At 42.2% G+C, this 25,095-nt stretch overlaps 2 protein-coding genes across 3 annotated transcripts in view; one reads left to right on the top strand and one right to left on the bottom strand.

Annotated features, from left to right (window-relative positions):
- The window catches only part of nprl3 (NPR3-like, GATOR1 complex subunit), a 33,137-nt gene extending 16,493 nt beyond the window's left edge, over window positions 1–16,644 (top strand). For both annotated transcript variants that reach the window (XM_080723994.1, XM_080723993.1), the window contains 10 exons: window positions 30–104; window positions 3,319–3,472; window positions 5,274–5,355; window positions 5,666–5,803; window positions 7,888–8,044; window positions 9,382–9,488; window positions 10,663–10,792; window positions 12,021–12,207; window positions 13,993–14,185; window positions 15,285–16,644. In XM_080723994.1, coding sequence (XP_080580120.1) covers window positions 30–104; window positions 3,319–3,472; window positions 5,274–5,355; window positions 5,666–5,803; window positions 7,888–8,044; window positions 9,382–9,488; window positions 10,663–10,792; window positions 12,021–12,207; window positions 13,993–14,185; window positions 15,285–15,450 — 1,389 coding nt within the window. In that variant the 3' untranslated portion in view covers window positions 15,451–16,644. The remainder of the gene's footprint in view (window positions 1–29; window positions 105–3,318; window positions 3,473–5,273; window positions 5,356–5,665; window positions 5,804–7,887; window positions 8,045–9,381; window positions 9,489–10,662; window positions 10,793–12,020; window positions 12,208–13,992; window positions 14,186–15,284) is intronic.
- A 758-nt stretch (window positions 16,645–17,402) lies between these two features.
- On the bottom strand, window positions 17,403–21,740 carry mpg (N-methylpurine DNA glycosylase; the record flags this gene model as incomplete). Its single annotated transcript, XM_080723312.1, has 3 exons — window positions 21,181–21,740; window positions 19,677–19,881; window positions 17,403–17,815 (listed from the first exon to the last, which is right to left on the bottom strand). The coding sequence occupies exons 1-3, from the start codon at window positions 21,406–21,408 to the stop codon at window positions 17,403–17,405; spliced, it is 846 nt and encodes a 281-aa protein (XP_080579438.1). The 5' UTR covers window positions 21,409–21,740.
- Window positions 21,741–25,095: the final 3,355 nt, after the last annotated feature.

Here is a 25,095-nt window from a genome sequence, read left to right as displayed (position 1 = left end):
CATCTCATTTTGTTTTTATTTCTATGCAGGTTTCTAAAACAGATCCTTCACCTAAGAGGGAGATGCCCACCATGATCTTGTTTAGCGTGGTGTTTGCACTGAGGGTATGGAACAACATTTATATTTCACTTTAGGACATATTGTCTCTAGAATCCTAACAGAAGCACCTTAGTGCTCCTAAGATTACTCTAGTGCAGGGGTTCTCTAACTCAGGGGTTTTCAAAGTGGGTGACGGGGCACCCTGGGGTGCCGCGACGGCAGTCCAGGGGTGCCACAAAATCATTTGATAATATTTGGAATTTATTTGGACACTTGAACAAATATTTAGTATCATTTTAAACTTGAAGTACAAAGTTATTTTCAGTCAGTTCTAACCAAAATGGCTATTATCTCAACATTTTCCTCGCAACATAATCACTAGAATATCGTCACTGTGAGGCAGAAACCTCGTACAGTATCTCCAAGTTTCAAATGTGTATGTCTTTTGGCAAAGCCCCGCTTCATCATACAAGACTGTCGCACAAAACTAGTGAAAACCGCTGATCTACAAGCACACATCGCCTCGCATCGTGAGGAATTGTAGGCATTACATTTAATGTGACTCGGTTCCACAGATAAATATTGTGAAAATAGCAGAACGCGAGGCGTTGTGAGCATGTAGATCGGCTATTTTCACAATGTTCGCCTCTTGCTTACTTATTAAAACCGTCTTGAAAGTCCTTAAATTGTCACAGTGAAATGATACTAAGGATACACTTACACTGTGTGTTGGTTTGTTTACCAATGAGTGATAAAAAAATAAAAAAAACATTAAGCTAAACATCTGGGCACCCCACAAAATAATTTGGGGACAAGTTTGAGAACCACTGCTCTAGTGTTTCCCAAACAATGGGCCGGGACCCAATTTTGAGTTGCGAGTAAATGTATCAAATTTTCAACGAAGATCGTGGCGCATTGTGAGCTTGTAGATTGGCTATTTTCAACTGTAAAATAGTTGTTTGGTGAATAATTCATAACAAATCTTTCTACATTTGGGTCCCTGGAGACAACAAAATGTCTCTTTTGGGTCTCGAGCCAATACGTTTGGGAACCACTGCTGTACTGTATTTGGTATATAAAGTCTCTCTCTTGCCAATGACCATAAATAATACCTATTTTATGATGACCCGATTCCATGAGATAAGTCAGCTGAGTTTGGGTGGGAGATGGGGTTATGTGAGGTCTCACGTGTCTGTCAGAGGGAGTGGTATTTCTTTGGCCTATATCTTTGAGAGTTAAGAGAGGCATGGCACTGCCCATCCCTGCCCAGCTTCAACTGGGTGACGCAGTCTCACCGCGTGCTGAGTCACCATCCCCACCATGTGAAAAGTGCACTGTCATGGTCTATAACTGATATCTTGCCCAACAACCTTTACTTTGACGTGATGCTGTCTACTTTGTGCAACATTTGTGCCACATACAAATGTTGTTTAGTTATTGATATTGTAGTTTAGTTTAGTTCGATCCTCATCAACAGTATCACTAAACATTACACACTGTAATCCAACATTTTGTGAGGGTTGATCGAAATGGCATACTGTACATGTACAATGTACAATACATACAAGGCTACTTTCATTGTTCATAATGAACGAACATAGGAAGGAATTTAGAGCGATGATTGTCAAGACAAATAAATGCATGATGTCTGTTTTATATAGTAGTAGATATTCTAAAAACATTGGTCAGTTTACTTTAATCTAAAGCTGAATTGTTATTCATAAACTATATTCAAGTGATTCATATTTACATAGCCCCCAGGTTACACATTGTAAGATATTCCCACTAAAATGTTATAACGGTGAACATTTTCATAATTCATAAAGGAATTTTCTTGAATCAAACGGCCACAAATATCTTTATTTGGTATTAAATACATTATTTACAATCAAATAGCATATCGCCGCTGTTGGGTAGAAACCTCACATCTCACTTTTAATTTATGTCTTCATAAATTAGTGTAGCAAACATTGCTGATCTACAATGCTTTGCGGTGTGTGGTGTGAGCTTATAGATCTACTATGTTTTGCTATTTCTGAAAATAGTGAAAGTGAATGTAAAAACGTGTTAAATGTATCTGTGAGCTTTATATACATTAAACCAATAAAAAGAATTAAGAGGAGCTTGTGACTAATAACTATCTATTGAATCCATTGAAACACAGGTTATTTTTGTACATTTCCTGTAAAGTAACAGTTTTGGACATAACAAGGTTTCCACCCAGGGGTGTCAAATTCTGGGCCCTGGGTACAAGGATTCACTGCGTTATTTTGTGCTTTAACTATTGAAAAATAGCAGATCTACAAGCTCGCAGCACAGCACTTTGAACAATCTTGAAGTTAATTTTTGGAAAAACCTATGTTTCTATGTCAGTGGTGCTCAAACCTTTTCATGTGAAGGACCCCCAAAATGATATGTATTTGGCCACGGACCCCGATCTCAAAATATTTAGTTCCAGGGACCCAACCAGAAGCAAAATTTGAGTTACAAATGTTCGCTTTAAAGATACATATTCTGTGCCATTTTCTGTGCCGCGCTGCAAGCTTGTAGATCTGCTATTTTTCAATAGCGAAAGTATAAATAATATATAATATAACAGTGATGTTACTAGGTTTTCAATGTAATGGGTCCTGGGACCCACAGGTGGTCATTCAAATGGGTCCCAGAAAAGTTTTATGAGTCCTCAATACAATGTTTTCGAGCGCTGTGAGCTTGTAGATCGGCTATTTTCAAAATGTTTGCCTATTTCTTATATTTATTTTACAATTTGGCTAATGTTTGAACTTAGAACTACTAAAACTACTAAAACATGTGCCCCTAATGAATTTGGGCGTGCAAAATGGCGTCGGACGTCGGTGGAATCAAAACATTGACGTTTCTATCGCCTGTTTAAGACTTTCTATGTGGATTTTATTTGTGTTAACGTAGGGTAAAGTAGGATGCTTTCACCCATGAACAATGGTGGTGTCTGTGGAATTTTAAAATGTTTTTTCTTTTACCGCGACCCGGTAAATTATTTTAACATGGACTCCAATGGAGGCGCATCCCCGGGACCCCAGGACCATGACATGAATGAGTCCCTGGGTGACTTGAATGAGTTTTTGATGCGGGATGCGCACGTAATGACATCACTGATATAATTAAGGCCCCTCCACCTTGGGCCCTAGTAACTCAATCCCACTTTCCCCCCCCTTGTGACGCCCCTGTTTCCACCTGACAGCACCATTACCTTAAGTTGCTGTCAGAATGATATTCCAATGCTTTGGTCGCCCCCTACAGGCCAACGCTGACCCTTCAGTCATCAACTGCATGCACAACCTGTCCAGACGCATCGCCATAGCCCTGCAGCACGAGGAGAGACGCTGTCAGTACCTGACCCGCGAGGCCAAGCTGATGCTGGCTGTCCAGGATGAGATCACCACCATGACTGAGAGTGAGACACGCACACACACACACACACACACACACACACACACACACACACACACACACACACACACACACACACACACACACTCACACTCACACACTGTCCACTATATCCAGATCTCAAAGTGTTTATTTCAAGGAGCCCCATAACTCAGTTGACTTGTGAGTGTCCATTTGGAATCCCTTCCACAGACCTGTGAGAGTCCATTTGGAATCCCCTCCAGGAGCCCACTTTCAGAACCACCGATCCAGATGTACACCTCCTCCTGAATGATGAATGAAAGACAATCATTTTTGTTGTCATACCACAAAGTGTACCGATAAATCAGCCATAACCATAAAGCACGATGACACGTTGATAGAGGTTTGAGTTGTGTATTAACTTGCTCGTAGTTTGGCTATTTTCGAGGTTTGGTTGTAGCCCTGGGGACCCCAGTCATCTAAGGGTGCATTCACACATGCATGTTCTAAAGCGATTAAAACGAATGCTGTAGTGTATTGTTGGAAAATGTGCATTGTTTGGGCTGGTGTGAGGACGCATGCGTATTCTTTTGCAGATCAAACAAACAAATGCAAATCCTCAAAAAACTGTGGTTTCGATTCGCAACAGCATACGGTTCACTGTTGGTGTGAATGCATCCGCATGCAGGCAATGAAACATTATGGTAGAGCCCTGTGCGGGTTAAATCCCACACCCAACCGCCCGCTCCATTAGATTTTATAATATTATACATTGGCAAAATTTGTGTTCACTTGTAACTTCTCAATGGAGACAATATTTGTGTCTCAATGGAGACAATATTTTGTATTGTAAATTTTCAATCAGTGGCGAACTATTGAAGATATCTCGTTACATATTGGCAAGGTAAACACAGTCCAAACCTCGGCCACAGTGTGGTTTAAGCCAAATTAATATTTTTGCGACCGTAGGTCGCAGTTACTTGCACACTATCCAAACCTCCACCGGCTGTCCCTCCGTCACTCCCTCCGTCACTCCCTCCGTCACTCCCTCTGTCACACGTCACACGTCACACTTTTGCCCTGCTCATATCTCTGCAACCGTTGCCCCGATCCATGCCAGATTTTGCACACACACTCCTTGCCTGCCAAACTACAACCTCCAAGGACCCCCGGAGTTTCGGGGACCCCCAGGTCCCTGGGGGACCCCCAGGTGTAAAAAATTACCAAATGTGCAAAAATGACCAAATGACCACCCCAACGGGGCTGCTCACGGGGCATTCCCGGGGACCACCCACTCCTGGTGCTCCAGAACGGATGCAAAAGTGGTGGCGCCCCCAGTGGAGGACCCCCTGCCACTGCAGCTCACATAAAATGCCGTAACTCGGGCTAGGAGCGACCGGGAGAGCCGGGGCCGGTACCTATTCGTCCGCCTTGGCGGCGAGGAGACCCCACCCCTCATTTCTCACATGGCCCTCTAGCGCCACCATGAGGCCGATTCAGATTTTGCCCTAAAATCACGAAAATCACTACACAGTATGTCTACACTCATGTCAACAACATGGATCAGGAAGATTTTGGAAAAACACATTTTTGCTCTATTTATGGAGATAAGCGACCAACGGTCGCTTATCTCCCGATTAGGGAGTCTTACTGGTATTACTACACCCATAGCCTCCTAGTCAAAAATGCTTTACAGTATGCATGCAGTAATATAATAGGCTGCATATTGTAATGCATAATGTATGATCTTAAAATAGGAACAGTGTTAGAATTGTTGGGACTATATTTTCGAGTAGTATGTATGTATAATGTATGTATAATTTATGATACTGTGATGTCAACAGCGGATGGAAGCCCTCAGTCACCGTTCAGACAAATTCTTCCAAAATGCAAGCTTGCCAGGGACCTGAAGGAGGCTTATGACAGGTTGGTGTTTTAACATATTTTCTCTTCTGTCCATCATGCTCATGTACTCTTTATTTCCCACGGGACAACATGAAAATGTCATATCACGATTATTGTGACAAAAGAAATCACGATAATCAAAATCCTTTATCCTGGGGTTGGAACATTTGCCAAAAAATATTTCCCAGTGCATGACGGAGGACAATATTACGATAAAATAAATCTCTGCGATACGATTATTGTGAGTGATTTTTTATCACGATAAACGATATTATCGCGTATCGTCCCATCCCTACCTATCATACAACTAACCAACTTTGTGCATTCTCAGTCTCTGTACGACAGGTGTGGTCCGCATCCACATTAACAATTGGCTGGAGGTGAGCTTCTGTTTACCTCACAAGATCCATCGGATTGGAGCCAACTATATCCCACCCGAAGCGTTAGAGCGCAGTCTAAAGGCAATAAGGTGAGGTTTGGCGGTGTACATATGTAGGGCTTTCACAATTAATACATAATCGCATAATAATCGCCTAATCGCGATTATTTGACATAATCGCGATTATTTTTCATAATCGTCATAATCGTTTCCATGTTGAAAAATGTTCAGATATTTCATTTTTATTATTTATTATATTTTATTTGATATATTAAAAGTCAGAAATAGTGGAAATAGCAGGTTCTTTTTTAAGTATAAGGTTGTCAAATATGTCAGTCATTTCTTAGGTTTAGGTTATGTGTCATATCTGTGCAACTTCAAAGCCTAAAAGCCAAACAGAAATGTAATTGTCAACAACAAAAACACAATTAAATCGTTAATCGCAATTATTTGAGTGACAATTAATCGTCATGTAAAATGTCATAATCGTGACAGCCCTATAATAAGTTGTGTAGCACTTCAACTTCTTCATCCACTCACTGTCAGCCAGTAGCAATGATGTGGTTTTCAGACCATTTCAAACTTGGTTAGCTGAACATATTAACCCATTACAACTGGGAAAGCACCTGTGTGATTTTATTTTTTTGCGTTGGCTATTCAAAAATAGCAGATCTACAAGCTCACAGCATGTCACTTTGTGTCGCATGTACATCTGCTACTTTTGACCATTTTAGAAAAATCTTGAAAGTGAGAGCTACTGATTTCTATGTTCTGATAGCAGTCATTTCTATAGAGTATTTGTTCAGTAACGGGTTTCCCTGTGTCTCTCTACCTCTTTTTGGGATACCAATTGTATCCAATTAGGAGAGTGAACTCATACAGAGTACAGGATAAACAAGTGAAATTGGAAGTGATGACACAAAGAAGTTAGCAGACAACATTGGAACTGGAAACACTAACGTTGAAGCTGATAAATGGGTACACTGACTCTCTCCTGATGGTTTAAATTGGCAACCCACCTGAAAATCCATTTCCTTTCTATTTGATTGCTATCAGAATGTAGAGCTTTAACTTTGAACAAAAACACTTTTGTTTCAACCAATTAATATAACTTACACTACCTTTTAAGAATACAAAACGATGAGAAACAAATAGTCTTAGCAGTGCCTGGTTTTACACGCTGAGGATTTTTTTTTTCTCTGTGGGCTTTGGTGCCACCTAATGTTATCCTTCAACATTACATGTCAAACATTTCCATTCCTGGCTGATTCTATAGAAGGGACTATAAATTAATGCAATTTTGTGACTACAGAATCACACAATGTCAGTTAAGTTTGGCTTATATTCAGTCTGTTCTTCTATAATTTGTTGAATGAGCTCAAAATGGAATCGTCTGTTTTCCAACATGGACAGGTGTTGGGTTCAGATAAACGTGTATCTACAATACACAAACTGGCTTCAAGCAGGCACATCTTTTAAATGTATATTGGTGCCACTTAACCCATTTAGGCCTAGAATTATTGAATGCTTTAGCTATTGAAAAATAGCAGATATACAAGCTCACAGCGCGGCACCGAGTGCCGCGCTGCGAGCTTGTAGATCTGCTATTTTTGAAAAATCGTGAAAATTAGAATTTTGACCCGATTCTATAAGCGTCTTTTGAATCCTTCTAAGATTTTTTGAAAAACCTAAGTTTCTATATGTCAGCAATCTGGCTAGCCGTTGTCAAAGAAAAGGTCCTTTTCACTTCAACTGGAGCTCAGTTAAGTCTGTTCTTGAGAGACTACCATGTCAGTGGTTCTCAAACCTTTTCATGTCAAGGACCCCCAAAATGATAGGTATTTGGCCACGGACCACCATCTCAAAATATTTAGTTCCAGGGACCACCCAAAAAGCAAAATTTGAGTTACAAACGTTCGCTTTGAAAATACATATATTCAAAGATTTGCACACATTTTCATGACTTTTTCAAAAAATAGCAGATCTACAAGCTCGCAGCGCGGCACTCGGTGCCGCGCTGTGAGCTTGTATATCTGCTATTTTTCACTGGTTAAAGCATTCAATAATTCTAGGCCTAAATGGGTTGTTAATGACTGACTGTAAAAGAGAAAGCCACAGATTCATTCCCTGTCCCCTCTAGGCCGTATCATGGATTCATTCCCTGTCCCCTCTAGGCCGTATCATGCGCTGCTGTTGCTTGACAGTGAGAAGGCCCTGCTCAGCCAACTTCCTCTGGACTGCTCTCCAGCCATGGTACGGCTCATCAAAACCTGCTCGGCTGTCAAGAACTTACAACAGCTCGCCCAGGACGCAGACCTGGCCCTCCTTCAGGTACAAAGCACTACGCCAGGGTTCCTCAATAGGCGACCCGCAGGCCAATTGCGGCCCGCGGGGAGCTACTGTCTGGCCCACACCAACCCCAGTTATAATGGTGGTAGCAGCAACAACACTAGTATATCGTCGTTGTCAGGTGGAAATCTCGTATCTCCAAATTTGTACGTTCTTTCGCAAATCATACAAGGCCGTAGTGAAAACAGCAGATCTACAAGCACACAACGCCTTGCACCGCCAGGCGTTGTGTGCTTGTAGATCGGCTGTTTTCACTAGTTTAAATCATTTTTAAAATGATAAATTCAAAACGAACGGTTTTGGACATACAAGATTTTCACCCGACAACGACGAAAACTGTCGTACCCTAGACATAATTCGGCCCTTGGGGAAAACTAATTGGGAAACCCTGCACTACGCAGTCAAATCACAAGTATTAATTTTACTCTTATTAATTCATTCATGGATTCTTAACCACTTGAGGACATTTATTGTGTGCTGGCTCTCTTCTCAGTTTCATGATATTGTTGAGCCATGCATGCACCTTGAGACTTTGGTTTAATCTGGAATGTTGCAGGCATTCTGCTTTTTGCAGTCCTTTCTCTTAATGTGCAGTGCAGCATGTAGTTATACTATTAGGCAGTATGGTGAAAGTGCAATGCTAAAGTTATTGCAACTATCATGGAACTGATACTCTATTATTTAGTTGATATGTTCAGTCTGTGTTCAAAATGTTCTTTGAGATATTCATAAATGGACAAAGGAAAAGTAACAGAAATGATTTGTCAGCTTACCATACGAGTGGTATCATACTGCCGTCTAGTGGGCTATTTTAGCATTTATCTGTGATGTTTTGTTTTTTTGTAACTTTTTAATTTTATTAGATTAAAAAACACATTACACACAATACCTAAATAAATAAAATCACATCTTACACTTTACTGTACATCACAAACATAGCCATACAACCAGGGCAGGAATTTCATGGAGGCCATGAAGGCCATGGCCACCGTTGCCCCTCAGTTTGGCCTTGTGCCCCTCAAACCAATGGCATGACCTGAGGCCACAGTGGACTTAATGCCCCAGCTGACTGTACCACTTTCTGCTCTGTCTCTCTCTTGTCAATATGTAGACAGTACCAGTGTCTCTTTCTTGTCAATATGTAGACAGTACCAGTGTATACACAATGGACCTCCAAGACAGGGGTTATCTGTGATGGTTTTCTGGATAAATGTGTAGCAGCACGAGGTTTAAAATGTTTTCATTCATCAGTGGCATAATAGATATCGCTGTACAATTTTTGTTTTGTTTTCACATTTGTCATTTTGTCTCCTTTTCAGATCTTCCAAATTGCTGCTCATTTGGTGTACTGGGGCAAAGCCATTATTGTCTACCCGCTGTGTGAGAACAACGTCTACATGCTGTCACCTCATGCCAATATCTGCCTGTGAGTTTGTGAGCGGTTCCCGTTCTCTCCTCTGCCACGGCTCATTAGCCCTGCCAGGGCTGATGAATGACAGCTAATGACCCTTATAGAGTGCCCACCCGTGGCTTCGCCTCATAGCCTATAGGTGTCACCAGCATGTGTTTGCTAATAATACATTATTTTCCCTTTCCACGTGACAAATTGCCCTACAAAAGCTCATCAGTTAATCATGGCATTGGCTACTAATCATATTCTTTGGGCGTGGTGTAATTTATTTTTGACAAATTGAGGTTGGGGCTCTGACACAATTTTGCAGTATAGACTTTGCTGCTCAAATGTCGTGAAAAATGATAGGAAACAAAATGTGTTAACTTTTTCGCCGCCGTTGACAGTCCTCACCGTCATTGAAAGGGTTAATACCATGGCGCCGTTGACGGTGAGGACTGTGAATCTTACTGTATATACAGTAAAGATATTATTACTTACTTAATGTCGCTCCGGTCCCGCTCGCATCGGTAATGTCGGCGATTTGTTTACAACGCACGTTGGGCGTGCACGCGAAGTGAAGCTCCTCAATGTTAAGTCAATGGAGAGGCCCATAAAGAAACTTCATTTAAACAAAATAGCCATTTTGAGACATTTTGCAGCAGATCTAAATGTAAACAAGGCACAAGGCAGGGCGCAGCCATCTTCATCTTCTTGTCGCACACTGTCATGTGACTAGATGACGTAATCGTTGCCGTCAAGTGATAATCCAAAAAAACAAAAACAACCCCCTTCCGGCCCTTCAAAATAATAGCGGCGGCCGACGGAGGAAACGACGTGGCACCGAGGCACCAAGCAACCTTCAGATTAAGAGGCAGTAGATGTGTTAATGGTGAAACAAGTCTGTGTTGTTGCATAATATCGTCTTTGTCAGATGAAAACCTTGTATGTCCAAAACTGTTCGTTTTGCATTTGTCATTTTAAAAATGATTCAAACTAGTGAAAACAGCAGATCTACAAGCACACAACGCCTCGCACCGCGAGGCGTTGTGTGCTTGTAGATCGGCTGTTTTCACTACTTTTGTGGGACGGCCTTGTATGATGAAGCAGGGCTTTACTGCGAAAGAACATACACATTTGAAACTTGGAGATAGGAGGTTTCCACCCGACGACGACGACGATATGCACCCCCCTCTCCCTCCCTGTGTAGGTACTCACCCCTGGCTGAGCAGTTTGCCAAGCAGTTTCCCGGCCATGATCTTCCCTCTATGTTGGCCAAGTTCTCACTGCCTGTCTCGCTGGCGGAGTTTAGAAACCCCCTGGAGGCTCCTGTGCAGGAGGTAGGAGGATTCAAGAGAGCATGACTTATCAAACAAGATAAGCCATAGTTCTCCATTAGTTCTACCAGTATCTACCAGGCTAATTACTACATTTTGTCAGCACTGATATTAATGTGTCTACGATCCTTTTGAATTAGGCAGTACTCCTTGAGCCAAGATGATACATTATAGATGACACATCGAACAGCAGCTTCAGCCTCTGCATATAATAGCCAACATTTTTCGAATGTTGGCTGTATGGGGGAAAATACCAGAGCAGTGGTTCTCAAACATTTCAATTTCAAGGACCCCTAACAACTCTGAGTGGCCTTTTCCACCGGCAAAGAACCTGTTCTGGTTCTTTCTCCCGCCTATGGGATGAACCAGAGGTGAGCTTTTCCACCGAGAACCGGAGTTGGTTCCGAACCGTAAAAGTTGGTTCCGAACGGGAACCACAAAATTCCTCTGGTTCAATCATGGTTCAGTCTGGTGGAAACGCAAGCCGGTTCGCAAGAAGGAACCAAGGTTCCAAGAAAGTTGAACCGGCACTGGTTCTGGAACTGGTTCTTTGCCGGTGGAAAAGGCCCCTGAGAGTATACAATTGGAACCAAATTGACCCGTACAGTTGCATTTGGTTCCATTCATACACTCTCAGAGTTACAGACCTGTAAGCCACTCTACTACTGTAGAGCAATGGTTCTCAACCAGTGGTCCGGGGACCACCAGTGGTCCTTGAGGGGGTTCCAGGTGGTCCCCAGCTTAATGGGGAGTTGGTAACCAAATGGACCCTTATAGATCTTTAACTCTTGAGAGTGTACAGTACCTTTTCATATTATGCACTCACTAGTTAAATTATTGTTAAACATCTGCATTACTTAATTTACAAGAAGTCTACACAATTAGAGAATGTAGAAGAATTGATATTTTGATCAATGTTTGCCTGTTGTCTCTCCTATGGTACCACATCAATACAGCATTAATTTGTGGACAAAATCATATCCTATGATAACAAGATATTCTATGTTTTGGGTCTGAGAGGCTACATCTGGTCCGTGGCTCTTAGTGCAGAATAAATAATGGACCTTGATATGAAAAGGGTTGAAAACCACTGTGTACTAGAGCAACGTCTTCCTCATAGCATTTGAGGTCTTGCAGACTTCTACCTGGGTTGTGTTAGAACATATGGAGAAGTCATATCCCATTGCTTTGACTGTGATGACCTGTCCTGTCCTGCTCTGCTCGTGTCCAGGCCCAGTTGATCCAGATGGTGGTGTGGATGCTCCAGCGACGACTGCTTATCCAGCTGCACACCTACGTGTGCCTGCTGGTTCCCCCCAGTGAGGAGGAGCCGGGCGCCAACGAAGAGCTCCCCCTGGCTGCACGGGTAGGCAGCCGCAGCCTCAGCACGCCCAGCGCCCTCAGCTTTGGTTCTCCAAGTACGTACCCTTTCCAGTTATACCGTTAGTGCCTATTGAGATTGGCAGATTTCACCCAGGTTTTTTCATCTCACTCACGTCACTTTGTCTGCTGAGTGCTGACCTCACTCAGCTACAAAATCAAAATAAAACAATTCACAGGAGGCAAGCAGTGATCACCCCATGATGTGCACTGCAATGTAGTTTCAAATGCACTAAATTGCAGGGGCTTTTTGAGAGTAAAAAAGAAAAAAAAGAAGACATGTGTAAAGAAGACATGTGTGACGTGTGATCTTGACAGGTTGCCCCAGAAAATGTATAGGTTATCATAGTGCAAATGTGATATTAAAAGACCATTCTGCTTTCAATAGAGGGTATGCGCGTGACATCATCATCGTACCAGGAAGTTAAGCAGAAACGCCTACTGAGTGCCAAAAAACTACTTTCTGGACTTGAAAGCCCATACATCCAAAAAGTAAAGTCCTATCTGATTGCATTAAACAATGTTAAACAACGTTATGCTCACTTTGCCGCTCACTTTGCCACTCGATTTGCCACTCGATTTGCCATTCACTTTAAGCATGCGCATACCCTCTATACATGTCATTGTCTGTGCAAAGCTTCGGCCATATATAACATACACAATGCCTTTATTTATCTTTTAAATTACATTTCAAAGTCATTAATCTTACCTGAATAATTGCGTTGATGTTGTGGGCTAAACTTCATTGCACGGTTTATAATTCCTGGACATTCGGATTTCATTTGTAAATCAAGCTTTGCTCCAGAGGTTACTTTTAGCTGTATTCAAATCAAACTCAGCTAGTTTTGTCAGAAAAAGAAAAGAAAAACTTATATATAAACTATAAACGATCAAATGTATTGACACTGGAAACCCAAAATCCACACTAGAGTTATGACATTTTGGGTCTCATGTACATTAAGAATCTAAAAAGTATTAGTTAAAATCCAAATTAAAATAAATCGAAATAAAATAAAACTTTCCTCACATCTGCTTTAAATCGGTTGTGGTTATGCACAGATATTTTTTTTACAAAAACTACGCAATTCATTCAATTCAAGAACTAATCACGAAAGCCTCTGCTCCGCTCTGCCTGTGTGTGATAGTTGAGAGTAGGGATGGGTATCGTTCACCTTTGAATTTTTTTTTACCTGGGAATCGATACAATACCGTTTTCGATACCATCTTCGATACTTTTTATTTAAGTTTAACTTCAACATGGAAAGTGTGGTGACTCGTTGCTGCGGTAGAGCAGAGGTGATGATGATCACAGTGTGGCGGACCGGAGAGTATAGACGTTGGATAATCATCATAATAATAAACATTATAGGCTATTGTCGGCTATTTTCCACAGTAACGAGTGTAGCCTACTAAAGCAGTCATTAAACTCTCAGTAGCCCAACTGTTACAGATGCGACCAGCCAGGGGTGCGGTGCGTTCAAGAGTATCGAAACGAGGTATCGTTCGTTTTTACGTGAACCGATACCCGATAGTATCAACGTCATGCGATCGATACCATTAAAAGTAACGCAGACGATACCCATCCCTAGTTGAGAGATTGTTTAACATATAGTATGCACATTTTTATTTTTTTAAATGATTTCAAGCCACAGTTTCCAGAGGCTTAGCCTTTAATGTGTTGGGTTACCTATCTCAAACGAATGTCAAGTCTCTGCAAAGTGATTCTAATACCCTGAGTGGTAGTCAATGAGCTGACCAGGCTCTCTTGTCTGCTACTGTACTCTACTCACCATACAGTATGTCTGTTCACTGTCTGTATGTAGCCAGCAGTGATGACATGACTCTGACCAGTCCAAGCATGGACAACTCCAGTGCTGAGCTCCTGCCTGGGGGAGACTCTCCTCTCAACAAGAGGATGACCGAGACCCTGCTGGCCAGCCTGAGTGAGCACGAGAGGCAGGTCATCCTAAACATCCCTGCTGCACAGAATCCTGAGGACCTGCGGATGTTTGCCAGGTAATCAGTCTACCTTCGACAGATGTCAATGGATTTGATGCAGGACTAGGCAATATATTTATATTATATCTAGATCTCTAGAGCAGGGGTTCCCAAACTTTTTTGTCTCAGGGCACCCCATCAATACTTTTTTAATCCGAGGCACCCCTACATTATAATTTTCACTCCCAGCACCTTATATTTATAGCATATCGTCGTTGTCGGGTGGAAACCTTTTGTATTTATAAAATGTACCGCGAGGCGTTGTGTGCTTGTAGATCTGCTGTTTTCACTAGTTTTGTGTGACAGTCTTGTATGATGAAGCAGGGCTTTGCTTTGCCAAAAGACATACACATTTGAAACATGGAGATACAAGGTTTCTGCCCGACAGTGACGATATTTTAGTGATTATGTTGCGAGGAAAACGTTGAGATAACAGCCATTTTGGTTAGAACTAATCTCTCGAGACAGCCTCAGAGAACGCTACGCTACTCAAAGGAAGAGAGACAGACCGATAGGTGTCGCCCTTTCTTCTTTGACGATGGGTTCCCAGATTGGGTTAGAACTAATAACGTTGTACTTCAAGTTTAAAATTATACTAAATATTTTTTCAAGTGTCCAAATAAATTCCAAATATTATCAAATGACCTCGCGGCACCCCTGGACTGCCGTCACGGCACCCCAGGGTGCCCCGTCACCCACTTTGAAAACCCCTGCTCTAGAGACTAGATATCACCTCGGGTTTGGATGTCATAGTATTGTGATATGACACAAGACTTGTAATTTCCTTGTTTTAAAATAGCCAATCTATAACTAACCTGCGTGTACTGTATCTTTTAGTTTGTTGTTTTCAGAAATATGGTCAAAGATATTGTGTCCTTATTGCCTAGTCCTAAATTAACATGTTGACAAAATCGTTTTAGTTTTTCGTTTTTTTTTGCTTTGGGAAAACAAACCGTTTCTCCTCCTTTAACAGTATTAAAAAACAATGCTTCAGCGTTCAGTAATTATAAAGTGATAAGCGTCTTAAAAGTCCAGTATTATGGTAGATTTAAGGAGTTAATGATTCAGTGAAAAACGCCTGTTCCAATCTTGTTGTTCTTATGTTGACTGTTCCCAGACTGCTGCATTACTTCCGAGGACACCACCACCTGGAAGAGATTATGTACAACGAGAACATGAGGCGGTCTCAGCTCAAGACGCTGTTTGATAAGTTCCGCTATGTACTCGTGGTGACCAACCATGAAGACCCCATCATCTCTCTCTTCCAGTCACCGATGGACTAGGGAGTAGGGTAGTGGTTCTCAACCTTTTCCTGCCGCGACCCCCAAAATAACCATTAAAAAAAAGAAAAAAGTGATCCAGGCAATCAGGTTTAAAAAGGAGGAACAGCTTTATTTCATTGTGTTAAAAACCGACATGTTTCGACCATGAACTGGTCAACATCAGGGCGTGTAGTCAGTACTACACGCCCTGATGATGCCTGGATCACTTTTTTCTTTTTTGATGACTTAATCCTGTCGATCCAAGAGCACCATTATACTCGGTTTTACTATTATATCCTCTGACGAGCACCTGGTTTCTCTCTCTTCCCAAAATAACCATATTTGAACTGGGGACCCCCCTACCCTGACGAGCACTAGGAGTTGAGGCATTATATTTTGTATAAAACGGTTCTATTGTGAAAATAGCAGATCTGCTTGCTCACAACAATTTATGCCTCTAATATTTGACAATTTGGCCAATGTTTAATTTGTCATTTCAGAGGTATTAAAAGGTCCTTAAATTGTCACTTTAGAAATGTGCAGATACCCTCTATACACTGAAACTTTTATGTTGGTTTGTTTACTGTTGAGTGAGAAAACAACGTTGCACATTAAGTTAATCATCTGGGGACCCCCCAAAATACTTTGGGGTCCCGACCCACAGGTTGAGAACCACTGGACTAGGGTGTTGTGGTGACCAACCATGAAGAGCCCATCTTCTCTCTCCCAGTCACCTGGGACTGGGAGTGGTTCTCAACCTGTGGGTTCAGGTTGGTCCCCAGATGACAATGAAGTCACAATTTAAGGACTTTTCAGACCTTTTTAATACTTCAACAAACAAAAAAGTATGAAAAGGAAAGGGGGAAAAATACCATTTTACGTTTCAATTCACAATGGCGTTTTCACAATATTTATCTGTGGAACAGAGTCAAACCAAATGCAATGCCTTAACTCCTTAATTTCCAAGTGCTTGTCAGGGTGTGTGTGGGGGGGGTCCCCAGTTCAAATATGATTGTTTTGGTCGCAGCCTGAAAAAGTTGAAAACCACTGGTGACCGACTCTAACGATGTAACCTACTGAAAGAAAACATTTCAGAGCTAAATACAGTACTATGTTATGGTCACAGCTAACTACTGTAGCTCAACAATCTGCTGTTTTTGACCGTGCCATCATTCTATGGGCTACGATGCAATGTGTATACAGTGTGAAGCAAAGTATTTCTTAAGAGCCAATGTTTTTTGTTTATATTAATAAATTATTTTATATCTACGAAACGCCTATGAAAACCTTGAACAGTGTTTAATGTCATTTTCCCCGTCTCGGTTGAATATATATGTAATTTCTACCCAAAAGAGGGGTACGCTCTGTAATGATCATACCAGGCCCTCAGCAAGCTCCCCTCAGAAATCCCAGAGGTAAGGAGAAAGGCAAGAAAGACTCCCAACATCAGACGAGCCGTTTTGGCTTTGAGGTAAGCGGAGTCCTCGGAGCATCTGTGAATTCAATGAGTCGGTGAGAAGAGGGTCTCTCCAGCAAGAATGTTTATTAAAAAACACAGGTGGAAAACTTAAACAAAACAGCACTAGCGAGTCGAAAATGCTCCGGTCTAACTCAACTTCATGTCATATTACACCAGCTTTAAACATCTAGTTGAAAGAATTGGCACTTCAACATGTTATATGTGACTGTCTAAGTAATATATTGGGCAATTTCTTCAAATTACCAAAATCACATTTATGTTTTCGTGTGTACTTGATGACAAGAGGTATAAAAAACCTGAACTAAATGTATGCAAACAAAATTGTTGGATTCAAACAATTCTTAAAAGACATTCTCCCATTTATTTTCTTAATTGAGACATTTAATTTAATTGGAACATTTTATATACACGTTATTACAATAACCATGTCTATTTCAATTTTTTTGGACTGATTTATGAAAGGGAATAGGAGGCAGCAAAGATTTCAAGAAGGTTAATTTTGCTGTCCCGCGTCATACTCCAGATTTGAGTCCATTTGTCTCTCGGCGTCTTTATTCACTGCGCTAACACAAGGGTGCCCACGGAGGTAGAAACGCAAGGGTTTGGTAGCCCACTCCCCGTGGGACTCGATTCCAATGCGAGGGGCCGACACCAGCCTTGTTGGGGAATCTGGTGGGTCGGTTTGGGGGCCTTCCTCCAGCCACACCTCTGGGTCTGAGGCTAGGTCTCGACGGTCAAAGCTACGGGGTACGTCCAGAGCCTGGCACAGTTTGGAGGGTCCGTTGCAAAGCTCCTTGTCCTTCAGCTGCCTCGCTCCCTCTCTGCGCTTGGCTGCCCGCAGCTGCCTCATGAGATGCTGACCCTGCAGGGGCTCCAGAGCGCGCAGAAGCACAGCAGCACCTTCCCCTGGGGAGACAGCACACAATATGGTCGTCGCTTGTTGCACTAACTAGCATTGACTGCTTTGGTCTCTTTTTTGTAAGACACTTTATGTATTTATACTTATATTTAATTTGCCCCCTCTATTGATGCACCTTCTCTTTATTGGTACTGTACTGCTCTTGTTTTTTACTCTTATCTATCTTCTCCTACTTCTCTGTAACTTTGTAAATAACTGTATACTGCTGTGCTACAACGGGACAACTGAATTTCCCCCTTGGGATAATAAAGGTATTTATCTATCTAGCTGTCTGGTGGAAACCTTGTACTGTTATGAGTTGAGGCATATACATTTTGTATAAAACGGTTCTATTGTGAAAATAGCAGATCTGCATGCTCACAACGCCTCACAACGCGAGGCGTTGTGAGCATGCAGATCGGCTATTTTCACAATTTATGCCTCTAATATTTGACAATTTGGCCAATGTTTAATTTGTCATTTTAGAGGTATTAAAAGGTCCTTAAATTGTCACTTTAGAAATGTGCAGATACCCTCTATACACTGAAACTTTATGTCGGTTTGTTTACTGTTGAGTGAGAAAACAACGTTGCACATTAAGTTAATCATCTGGGAACCCCCCAAAATAATTTGGGGTCCCCCCTGGGGGTCCCGACCCACAGGTTGAGAACCACTGACTGGACTAGGGTGATGTGGTGACCAACCATGACAGCACACAATATGGTCGTCGCTGTCTGGTGGAAACCTTGTACTGTTATGTTCAAAACTGTCACTTCTCAGGATTCAAGTTATAAAATAGCAAGAATAGATACTTAAAAAAAGGGTTGTTTTGAGCTTGTGAATCTGCTATTTTTGCTACTTTGTGTGTCAGTATAGTGTGACAAAGCATGGCATTAATTTCCCTCCCCCCCAAAAAAACAAAAAAGTTAAAATATGGAGATATGAGGTTTCTTCCCGACATCAACAATATGCGTTAGTCACCAAGGCTCCAGTCAGTCTACTTCCTTTTGCCCTTTCTACACAAGGATACAAAAAAAAAGAACCTACAATGGTTTATAGTAATTAATGACAAACGCTTAAGAGAGGAAAGCATATTAAAACCTGCAATGCCTTTAATGTGACAGTGCAACAATCCTTTTTTCTTATGATCTCATCAACATGAAACGGGGGGTGTGGAGTTTGTTTTAACAAACTTGCCAGAGTATGCCTAACATGGGAAGAACTGCTATAGTATCTACTGAACTGTACCCTATTTTCAGTGGAAATATAGCTGCTCAGCATTCAGGGTTCCCCCGGTCATGAAATTCCTGGAAATATTTTGAAATTAGAAAAATATTTTTCCAGTACTGGAAAGGTTTTGTAATTGATCAAGGGTCCTGGAAGGTAAAAAAAAATAGCTACGCATTGTCTTTGATTATTGATTTTGTTAATACCTCTGAAAAGACAAATTAAACATTGGCCAAATTGTCAAATATTAGAGGCAGAAATTGTGAAAATAGCCGATCTACATGCTCACAACGCCTCGCAACGTAGATCGGCTATTTTCACAATAAAACCATGTTATACAAAATTCCTCAACTCTAAGTGCTCCTCAGGGTGCCGGTGTCCCCAGTTCAAATAGACTACGGCTATGATTATTTCGGGGGTCACGGCCTGAAAAGGTTGAGAACCACTGCCATACACTACCTGTCTTTGGGCATTGTGCATATGAGTAAGCGACTTGTTATTGAGCTGAATTATTGTTATATAGTCCGGGAAATCGTGTTAAATATTCTGGAAAAGTTTTGGAAATGAATTGGTAAAGATGTGTGGGAACCCTGAGCATTGCACAGTGCACACCACACTGAATGTTGATGTCGAGTGTTTTACCTTGGCTGGATACGTTCATGCAGAGGTAGATGCCGTAGATTGGGTACACATAGATTGTGCCTGGCTTCATGAACATTGCAGTGTTTCTCTCAGTGCGTTTGCCCCCAGCGGAGTGAGAAGCTTTGTCCTCTCCTCCAAGGTAGGCCTCTGTTTCCACTATTCTTGCGCGTAGCTCTGTACCATCTGAACACTGGCGGACCAGCACCTATAGCAGAGTCATCATGGTTACATTTCAGGTGTTATGGTCCATAGTGACATTGGAACCAGGGGCGTCACAAGGGGTAGGAAAGTGGGACTGAGTTACTGGGGCCCAAGGTGGAGGGGCCCTAATAACTTTGTCTATTGAAAAATAGCAGATATACAAGCTCACTGCGAGCTTGTAGATCTGCTATTTTTGAAAAGTTGTGAAAATCTTTGAATATATGTATTTTTTAAGCGAACATGTCTTAACTCAAATTTTGCTTCTGGGGGTCCCTGGAACTAAATATTTTGAGATCGGGATCCGTGGCCAAATACATATCATCTTGGGGGTCCTTGACATAGGTTTCTTGCACACATTTTCACGATTTTTCAAAAATAGCAGATATACAAGCTTCCAGCGCGGCACTCGGTGCCGCGCTGTGAGCTTGTATATCTGCTATTTTTCAATAGTTAACATTCATGGGGGGCCCGCAGTGAATCCTTGTACCCAGGGCCCAGAATTTGGTGTGACGCCCCTGATTGGAACAGTTACATGGAGACAGCTGTACTGGATGAAATGTATTGCGCTCTTGGTGCATGAAAGATTAACCCAGGGGTCTTCACCTTGTTCAGGCCAAGGACCCCTTAGTTGAGAGAGAGATGAAGCAGGGACCCCCAGTCTCCCACAACCTTTTCATAGATCCCATATTGTTAAATCGTTTGACGGCACAATCAGTGTATTTTGGATTCATGTGAATGTGTGTTTTCAGATATTTAACCACTTGAACCGTCAATATCTAATAAACTTGACCTTTCTCTCTGCTCTTTTTCCCCTCTACACCAAACCTCTTTGCCGAAAATAGCCGATCTACAAGCTCACAACGCCTCGCAGTAGATGCCTAGCAGCGTAGATCTGCTATTTTTGGCTGAAGTTCTCAGAAGACGCTAGGGTTCAAGTGGTTCATATAAAAAAGGCATAAAAAAAGGTTTCTACCACACAAAGATTTGGAGGACCCCCTGTAGTAACTTTGAGGACCCCCTAGGGGTCCCAGAACCCCTGTTGAAGACCCTTGAATTAGACTACCTTTTGGATGTGGTTCATTTAGGCCCCCTGGAAAGTTACCATGAGCATCTGAGGAAGGTCACTAAATTAATCTTAAACGAGTTAACTAAGTTAATAAAACAAGTGTAGGCTACTTGCTGAACATGGCATGAAAAAAGTGGAAAAAGCTTTCAGACAAGGTAAGGCTGTCCCTCTGTTCTTGACACATCAGAGACAAAAGTGGTATGGAATTTTGAAATGATATTGACTGATGGTTGATACCTTGCCAAGAAATGCTTTAGCCAGAGTGGTGCAAGGTTGGTTGAAAAACTCTTCTCTGAGTCTGTGCACTTGATCCTTCTTGAAATAAGGGCTATGAGCCACCTCGTCAGGGCTGCAAATACCAGAGGCTGCTGGTCCCTGGGTTTCAGGACTGTTCGTGCATGTTGTGGTTTTGTGGTTGATTGTAATTGCTCCAGAGTCGATGATCTTCCTTTTACGTCCTGCCATATCTTAACACTTTATACTGGTTCACACACGACAGACACTGAACTAAGTAAAACATGTATGGTCATATGGCATTGCAATACTTATTTTGTCAAATCAAAATAAAATGGGAACATGAGTCTGAGAAAATTAACCTATTTATTATAACATAAAGATCTTTCTAGAGTAAGTCCATACGAAGAATATCAACTAAACCGTTGCGTGTTATGGGTAATTATAATCTACTGTTACTGTAGAAGGCTACTGGACAATGCACGTCAGAATCATTGTAAAATGTACAATAAAAAAGGTTACAAATCGTAACAAATTGCAGATATAACAGAAACGGTGTCTGTGTCTGCTATATAATAATAATCAAGCTCAATGGTAGTAAACCAGACCGTAGTAAACACATGAAACACACTAGCTTTCGAGACGTAAATACTTGCGTAAATACAGGAAGTAAATCTTTGTTTTCCACGTCTTAAAGGGACCGCGTGCCATTTTTCAATGATCCAGTCTCTGCAGTTTGATGAGCTGATCGAGCTATGATATGATGGAGGGAGGCTGATGCATCGCATGGCATGCTCAGTGATCAAATGCTGACTTATCCATCTGTGCCAAATTAATTCTGCGAATTACAATTTGTTTTTTATTACACATGTTTGTTTTTGTTTTGTTTTCACCAATAAAGTACAATATTGGTTGGTTTATGGTTATCATAAATCCATAGAGGCAGGATATAGGTTAGGTGCAGAATAAAAGAACCATAGGGTAAGAACTGTTAAGAATTGAAGTGAACCACTCATAATTAACCCTGGAAATCCCAGCTTAAACTTGAAGTTACCTGCTGCCAACCCCAAATCCTACAGCCAGGCCAAGAGAATGAGGAGGAAAGCCAGACGAGCCAGTTAAGCCCCTTTCCTTTTTGTGTGTTAATCTTTCGCCTAGACTAGACTCTGTCTAGAGTGACAAAATATGGACACCATGGTTAAAGGGACTGCATGACAGGGACGTGCTGGGCCCTTGATTCAGCCCGGGAAAAAGAGTTGTAGAGGCCCTCATTGCGCTGCTACTCAAAGATTTGCCATTTCAGATCATGACAAGTGACAAGCCAGTGGGCCAATTACTGTACATGAGTTATATTTCGTCGTTGTCGGGTGGAAACCTTGTATTTCCAAAACCGTTTGTTTTTTATTTATCATTTTAAAAATGATTTAAACTAGTGTAAACAGCCGATCTACAAGCACACAACGCCTCGCATCGCGAGGCGTTGTTTGCTTGTAGATCTGCTGTTGAAACTTGGAGATACAAGGTTTCTGCCCGACAGTGACGATTTACTTTGTTGGCCGCCCAGCCCCCAAAATGGAACGACGGCTGACATTTTATTTTTAATTTTTTCCTAATGGCCGGCCTGGACCGGCCGGGAATGAACTGGCCGTTCGGGAGTTGTCCCGCTTTTCCCGATGGCCAGCACGTCCCTGTGCCATACATTACATACAGGGTGTTTGATGATTAGGCTTACTGTATGAGGACAGAGTTGAGCAAGACTACAACCCCCAAGCATTTGCCTTTTCCTGGTTCCTGGTCATGTCTTATCTTCTTAGTCTCATTAGAAAAACAGCCCACTCTATGAGGATATAAATAGTGCTTTGTGTTCTCGTGCTTGCCCGTGCCCAGGAAGTGAACGGCGCCAGTTTGGCCCCAGGCAGATTTGGCCCATGTGCCATTCTGGAAGTATAACAGTGTATGACATGACCATACATACAACATGAGAAAGCTATAACATGATGACTGATTCAAAGATCTCTATTTAGATTTCGGTTTCACCTTAACCATTCTGCAAATCTTAATTGGTAATTCTCAAATCTTTTCGTGCCGCGGACCCCCATCTGAAAATGTTTTCTGCCAAGGACCCCCCAGAGGAGATCTGTTATTATTATTCAATTATTTTGCGCTATATAAGCCTATACTCTAGAACAGGGGTTTTCAAAGTGGGTGAAGGGGCACCCTGGGGTGCCGCGACAGCAGTCCAGGGTGCCGTGAGATAATTTGATAATATTTGAAATTTATTTGGACACTTAAAAATATATTTAGTATCATTTTAAACTAGAACAAAGTTATTTTCAGACAGTTCTAATCAAAATTACTATTATCTTGCTTTTCTTGCAGCGTAATCGCAAAAATATGCTATAAATATAAGGTGTGAAAATTAGGAATATAACCAGTAAGACTCCCTAATCGGGAGATAAGCGACCGTAGGTGGCTTATCTCCACAAATAGGGCAAAAATTTGTTTTGCCCAAATCTTCCTGATCCATGTTGATTGCGACCGTCAGGGAGCAGTTTACTATGAAAACCTCCACCGGCCGTCCGTCCGTCGGTCGGTCACACGTCACACGTCACACCTTTGCCCTGCTCATATCTCCGCATCAGTATATAGGGCTTGTTTGTTTATTGTATGACATCACGCCACATCATCAGCTGTGGACTCTGTGATGTCATCGTATCGCATCAGTATATAGGGTTTGTTTGTTTATTGTATGACATCACGCCACATCATCAGCTGTGGACTCTGTGATGTCATCGTATCTCCATATATGGCCATCTCCGTATATGGAGATATAAGTCGTCCATGCCCAAGTATGGGCTGGTGAGGTCAGACTTTGTGTGATGCGTAGGTTATCTCCATATATGGAGATTCAACATTCCAGGCAATGCTCTCTTCCCTGGTGAGAATTGCCCCTTTATATAGGGCTTGTTTGTGTATTGTATGACATCACGCCACATCATCAGCTGTGGACTCTGTGATGTCATCGTATCTCCATATATGGCCATCTCCGTATATGGAGATATAAGTCGTCCATGCCCAAGTATGGGCTGGTGAGGTCAGACTTTGTGTGATGCGTAGGTTATCTCCATATATGGAGATTCAACATTCCAGGTGTAACTATGGCTACCCGTATGACGTGAGAGGTGGAGGTTGTGATATTTGTGGAGATAAGCGACCAACGGTCGCTTATCTCCCGATTAGGGAGTCTTACTGGTGACATGAGTGTAGACATGCTGTGTAGTGATATTCGTGATTTTAGGGCAAAAACTGTAGGAGCAGTGTCCAAAAATGCGTTTTAAAAATGGGCCTGAAGGTGGCGCTAGAATAGGGCCATGTGAGAAATGAGGGGTGGGGTCTCCGCGTTGCCTTGGCGGACGAATAGGTACCGGCCCCGGCTCTCCCGGACGCTCCTAGCCCGAGGTACGGCATTTTATGTGCGCTGCAGTGGCAGGGGGTCCTCCACTGGGGGCGCCACCACTTTTGCATCCGTTCTGGAGCACCAGGAGTCGGTGGTCCCCGGGAATTCCCCGTGAGCAGCCCCGTTGGGGTGGTCATTTGGTCATTTTTGCACATTTGGTCATTTTTTACATCTGGGGGTCCCCCAGGGACATGGGGGTCCCTGGGGCTCCGGGGGTCCTTGGAGGTTGTAGTTTGGCAGGCAAGGAGTGTGTGTGTAAAATCTGGCATGGATCGGGTCAACGGGTGCGGAGATATAAGCAGGGAAAAAGTGTGACGTGTGAGCACATTTGGTCATTTTTTACATCTGGGGGTCCCCCAGGGACCTGGGGGTCCCTGGGGCTCCGGGGGTCCTTGGAGGTTGTAGTTTGGCAGTCAAGGAGTGTGTGTGCAAAATTTGGCATGGATGGAGGCAACGGTTGT

This window comes from Nannobrachium achirus (genome assembly GCF_963921795.1).
Source record: "Nannobrachium achirus genome assembly, chromosome: 4".
Lineage (NCBI taxonomy): Eukaryota > Metazoa > Chordata > Actinopteri > Myctophiformes > Myctophidae > Nannobrachium > Nannobrachium achirus.
The sequence above is the reverse complement of the archived record's forward strand: the minus strand, read 5'-3'. Positions and strand labels throughout refer to the sequence as shown.